Here is a 6,649-nt window from a genome sequence, read left to right on the forward strand (position 1 = left end):
GTAGTAAGATACACCAGGTATGTAATAAAACTGGCTGTATCACTGTAGTAAGATACATCAGGTATGTAATAAAACTGGCTGTATCACTGTCGTAAGATACACCAGGTAATTGATAAAACTGACTGTATCACTGTCGTAAGATACACCAGGTAATTGATAAAACTGTTTGTATCACTGTAGTAAGATACATCAGGTTTGTAATAAAACTGGCTGTATCACGGTAGTAAGATACACCAGGTATGTAATAAAACTGGCTGTATCACTGTAGTAAGATACATCAGGTTTGTAATAAAACTGGCTGTATCACTATAGTAAGGTACGTCAGGTATGTAATAAAACTGACTGTATCATTGCAGTAAGGTACGTCAGGTATGTAATAAAACTGGCTGTATCTTTGAATTTAAATTCACCAAGTTTGTAATAAATAATCTTTATCGCTGAAGTAAGATACAACGGATATGGCATACAAGGCAAAAATGAATATGATATAATTACAGTTGTATAGGAGTAATATGGAGATTAATGTAACCAAACGTTGACAATTATTGAAAATATCGAAAGTAGTTAATGAATTATATTAGTTACTTCTGAGGGTAGAATATAGTTGTATATCACTGTTTGTGAGTTCCACTTTGACTTACACTTGCATTTAAGAATAGATCGGAAGAAACCCATATTAAACGTTACGGGTGTCCCTCTTGTAAACATATGCTCTAAAAATGTTAAGGGTATATAAGAGGCATTGCAATAGGCCCTCAGGTTTTGTAAACCTTATACATGGTACGACTGAGTAAGTGACAAATCGGTGGACACTCCTTAAATTCGAACCTTTCTATTCCCCTAAAATGATGGATAGCGTGGCGGCATTGACGAATTGCTTAGCCAATGGTTGACTACGATCTAGCTATATCAGACCTAGCATAATCTTCCCAGTTGCCAATTGCACTGCTGAGTTTTGATCTGGTTGGAACAGCTGAACTGTCGACTAAGTAAGTTACATTGTCGAACACTTAGTGTCTTATGTATAACATTTCTCTCGTGAAATACTCGCGTTTGGTTTAGGTTGTGTATCGTTTTACGCCTCTATCCGCTATTTCGTTTTTTGGCCAATCAGCGATGACGATCATAAGAAGAGAATAGACCGAATTTTAACTAAAAGTTCATAAATATAAATAAGAAAACACATCAATAACAAACGAATTAGTTGTTTTAATCTATTACATATTTTAGTCAAATCAATTATACTCGATTAATAACATATTTATGACGCCGGACAGTAAGACTGATCCTTCTTTCGTAAATCGTAAGTGTCAGTCAAATGGAAATTAGATGCAAATAGCCAAATCAGATACTTCATCAGAGAAAAGAGCATGTGCAGCTGGATAGTATAAGGTTTTAATTCCAGTATATTTCATTTGATTTCATTTATGTTTTTATTTGTTTTAAGATCATGGCCGCACCATTGGGTCCATTCGGCCCTCCATTCGGCCCTCCAATCGGCCCTCCATTCGGCCCTCCAATCGGCCCTCCATTCGGCCCTCCAATTGGCCCTGCTCCAATCGGCCCAATCGGCCCAATCGGCCCTTTACCTTCAATTTTTTGGCCTTTGGTCGCGATAGGTACCTTCGGTCGTAAGTATAACTTTATGCATGTTACCTCCATGAGAGAGAGAGAGAGAGAGAGAGAGAGAGAGAGAGAGAGAGAGAGAGAGAGAGAGGTGTTTTTTTCGTGAAACAATTTACGATACAACATATCATTCAGACGGCTAAGGAGATCAGGGAAAGATGATAAAAATTATAAAAATTGAATTTTTTATTCAAACTCCGGGCAAATACATTTGGGTTTTAAAAGCTAACGGCTGGAAGGTATTTATAGATACCAGTCTAAACAAACATTAAAGTAGATAAATAGCCGTTTCCTTCATACTAAATTGAAATATCAGAACCTTATATGAGGTTTGAATTGATGGAAGTGTAACATTTCGTAGCCTGTTAATTAAGTTTATGGGCATTGTTTTTAAAAGTTTCTTCTTTTTTCTTCTTCTTTCTTTACCGTAAGTTTGTTTCTCAAACACTACAGTGTGGATCTCACTAAACCTTCGCATGAGTATTTGTGAGCATAGGTAGATGTGCAAGACACATTTGTTTTACCCATTGCGCATAAAGATGGCCGCCACACTCACTGATTTAAAAAAACCTTAAAACGGCCGCCGTTGTATTCAACACTTGTTATTGCATTCCTTAGCCGTTATTTGCAAAAAAAAGGAAGAACGTTTTTTTTCATTCATTGTTTTCAATTTCATAGATATCTTTATATAATGGATGCACATTTGTATGGTAAGCAGCTATATTCCCAGTGATCTTAATCATACAATAGAAGCATAATGTAATGTTGAGTCCTTCTGTCGCAAAGCGTTCCCGTATACACTTAAATACACGTACAGAATAAGACAATGTCATCATGTCACAGAGGGGTAGCGTAGAACCATATATCACCATGTCACAGCGAAGTAGCGTAGAACCATATATCACCATGTCACAGAGGGGTAGCGTAGAACCATATAGCACCATGTCACAGCAAGGTAGCGTAGAACCATATATCTCGTTGTCACAGCGAATTAGCGTAGAACCATATATCACCATGTCACAGAGGGGTAGCGTAGAACCATATATCTCGTTGTCACAGCAAGGTAGCGTAGAACCATATATCTCCATGTCACAGAAAGGTAGCTTAGAACCATATATCACCATGTCACAGCAACGTAGCGTAGACCCAGATATCACTATGTCACAGAAAGGTAGCTTAGAACCATATATCACTATGTCACAGAAAGGTAGATTAGAACCATATATCTCGTTTTCACAGCAAGGTAGCATAGAAACCAATATATCACCATGTCATAGAGGGGTAGCGTAGACCCATATATCTCCATGGCACAGAAAGGTAGCGTAGAACTATATATCACCATGTCGCAGCGAGGTAGCGTGGCACCATATATCTCCATGTCACAGAAAGGCAGCTTAGAACCATATATCTCGTTTTCACAGCAAGGTAGCGCGGAACCTTATATCACCATGTCACAAGAGGGAAGCGTAGAACCATATAGCCCCATGTCACAGAAAAGGAGCGTAGAACCATATAGCACCATGTCACAGAAAGGCAGCGTAGAACCATATAGCATCATGTCACAGCAAGGCAGCGTAGAACCATATGTCACTGATGTATCCATGTCACGGTAAATCTGTGTATATCCTAATACCTCCATGTCACGGTAAATCAGTGTACAGCCGTATATCTCTATGTCACGGTAAAGTAGTGCATATCCTAATATCTTCATGTCACTGTAAAGTAGTGTATATCCTTATATCTTCATGTCACGGTAAAGTAGTGCATATCCTAATATCTTCATGTCACGGTAAAGTAGCGTATATCCTAATATCTCCATGTCCCGGTAAAGTAGCGTATATCCTTATTAGCGTAGACCCAGATATCTCTATGTCACGGTAAAGTAGCGTATATCCTTATGTCTCCATGTCACGGTTAAGCAGTGTATATCCTAATACCGCCATGTCACGGTAAAGCAGTGTACATCCGTACATCTCTATGTCACGGTAAAGTAGCGTATATCCTTATATCTTCATGTCACGGTAAAGCAGCGTATATCCTTATATCTCTACGTCACGGTAAATCAGTGTACAGCCGTATATCTCTATGTCACGGTAAATCAGTGTATATCCTCATACCTCCATGTCTCGGTAAAGTAGTGTATATCATATCACCATGTCACAGCGAAGTAGCGTAGAACCATTTATCTCCATGTCGCAGAAAGGTAGCTTAGAAACATATATCACCTTGTGACAGCAAGGTAGCATAGAAACCATAGATCTCCATGTCACAGAAAGGCAGCGTAGAACCATATGTCACTGATGTATCCATGTCACGGTAAATTAGTGTACATCCGTATATCTCCATGTCACGTTAAATCAGTGTATATCCTCATCCCTCCATGTCCCGGTAAAGTAGTGTATATCCTTATGTCTCCATGTCGCGGTTAAGCAGTGTATATCCTAATATCTCTATGTCACGGTAAAACAGCGTATATCCTTATATCTCTACGTCACGGTAAATCAGTGTACAGCCGTATATCTTCATGTCACGGTTAAGCAGTGTATATCCGTATATCTCCATGTCACAGAAAGGCAGCGTAGAACCATATAGCACCATGTCACAGAAACGTAGCGTAGACCCAGATATCTCTATGTCACGGTAAAACAGCGTATATCCTTATGTCTCCATGTCACGGTAAATCTGTGTATATCCTAATACCGCCATGTCACGGTAAATCTGTGTATATCCTAATATCTCCATGTCACGGTAAATCAGTGTATATCCTAATACCGCCATGTCACGGTAAATCAGTGTACAGCCGTATATCTCTATGTCACGGTTACTTAGGGTATAGCCTTATATCTCTATGTAACGGTAAAGCAGCGTATATCCTTATGTCTCCATGTCACGGTAAATCTGTGTATATCCTAATATCTCCATGTCCCGGTAAAGTAGTGTATATCCTAATATCTCCATGTCACGGTAAATCAGTGTACAGCCGTATATCTCTATGTCACGGTAAAGTAGTGTATATCTAATATCTTCATGTCACGGTTAAGCAGTGTATATCCGTATATCTCCATGTCAGTAGAACCATATATCTCCGTGTCACAGAAAGGTAGCGTATCACCATGTCACAACAAGGTAGCGTAGAAACATATATCACCTTGTGACAGCAAGGTAGCGTGGAACCTTATATCACCATGTCATAGAGGGGTAGCGTAGAACAATATATCACCATGTCACAGCAAGGTAGCGTAGAACCATATAGCACCATGTCACAGCAAGGTAGCATAGAAACCATATATCTCCATGTCACAGCAAGGTAGCGTAGAACCATATGTCACTTATGTATCCATGTCACGGTAAAGCAGCGTATATCCTTATATCTCGATGTCACGGTAAAGTAGTGTATATCCTTATGTCTCCATGTCACGGTTAAGCAGTGTATATCCTTATGTCTCCATGTCACGGTAAAGTAGTGTATATCCTTATGTCTCCATGTCACGGTTAAGCAGTGTATATCCTTATGCAAGGTAGCATAGAAACCATATATCTCCATGTCACAGCAAGGTAGCGTAGAACCATATGTCACTTATGTATCCATGTCACGGTAAAGCAGCGTATATCCTTATATCTCGATGTCACGGTAAAGTAGTGTATATCCTTATGTCTCCATGTGACGGTAAAGTAGTGTATATCCTTATATCTCTATGTCACGGTAAAGCAGTTTATTTCTTGATATTTACATTCTGTGTTGCATTTGCCCATGTGTCGTTTGTAAACCAAATGCAAGTATATGAGACTTTTCATACATGGCCGTCAGATACTTTCGGTATCAATAGGCCTATAGTCAGAGAACTGTCTGGGTTCGTTAGCATTTAGCAATGTAGGTCATCGGAAAAAATAAATCAACTTGACAAGTTATGACAATACAAATTTATTATAAGATGTGTAGGTACCACAAATTTATTGTAAGCGCCATTCTAGATACGAAATTACCAAGTTTGTCAACGTCATCACACAGGGGCTCGATTTTGAGATTTTGAGTTACCTATGCATAACCTCAGTGAATAACCTCAACACTAAAATTCAGCATTTATTAAACCTTGTAAAAGTCGAGGGTATCGACAAGGTTTAAGAATGTGTATAAATACCTTTTTAAGTGTTATGGTTCTTCAGTGATGTCATCCATTACTCAAAATCACGAAACCGAGCCCCTGTGAACGTCGTCTGCTACAGTAGCGATGCTAATCTGACCGATTAGACATGGAATCTGTTTCAAACGAAATGTCCTTGGAATCGTTATAACCTACTGAAAGGACTACTTTAATAAAAAATAAAAAAATCCGATTATATATGCTTTTGAAAATAGCGTAATATTCCCGCAGTCGACGGAAACAATCAAGTTCGTTCAGCGTCGCTTCACTTTCAAATACATGTAATCTATCAATGCGCGAAAAACAACTTTAATTTTAAACAAGCAGAAGTTATGTGATTATTGAAAAAAAGTGTCAACATATACACGCTCATATTAAATAAATAATATTAAAGTGAAGTATGTGTTCAAACCATTTGATGTGCGTGTTGTTTGCAATGACACGAGGGACTATATTATTTCTTCTGAAAAATTCGGCTGTCTTACTGACGTCACTGATATGATAAGCGGGAAATTCAAACGTATTTTTGCTTCAGTTACTATACAAAACAAACTATATAAATGTAAATATAAGCATTGAACTGTTACCAGATGCAATATACAGTCGATATGAATGCAATTTGGGTGACAGATAAATAGAATATTTATCTGTCTCCATGTCATGGTAAAGCAGTGTATATCCTACCCACAATGCAGCAGGACAGGGATCCTTAAAAAGGAACTAAGAACATAAGAGAAAAGACATTAGGAAATTTCTTAAACATCTGCGGCAAAATGGGATACTTCGGGATCACCAAAAGAAAATATATACCGGTAAAACATATATATCATCAAATTAACTTGAGCAAGACATATATATATATATATATATATATATATATA

The 6,649-nt window shown here is 38.1% G+C and overlaps 1 protein-coding gene across 1 annotated transcript in view; it reads left to right on the forward strand.

Annotated features, from left to right (window-relative positions):
• The first annotated feature begins 893 nt into the window (after nt 1–893).
• Nucleotides 894–6,649, forward strand: part of LOC110453491 (collagen alpha-2(I) chain-like) — a 6,508-nt gene continuing 752 nt past the window's right edge. Inside the window, exons 1-2 of the mRNA XM_021502448.1 lie at nt 894–989; nt 1,448–1,631. Of these exons, the coding sequence (XP_021358123.1) occupies nt 1,451–1,631 (181 nt within the window). The 5' untranslated portion in view covers nt 894–989; nt 1,448–1,450. The remainder of the gene's footprint in view (nt 990–1,447; nt 1,632–6,649) is intronic.

Source organism: Mizuhopecten yessoensis, unplaced genomic scaffold (genome assembly GCF_002113885.1).
Source record: "Mizuhopecten yessoensis strain PY_sf001 unplaced genomic scaffold, ASM211388v2 scaffold7347, whole genome shotgun sequence".
Lineage (NCBI taxonomy): Eukaryota > Metazoa > Mollusca > Bivalvia > Pectinida > Pectinidae > Mizuhopecten > Mizuhopecten yessoensis.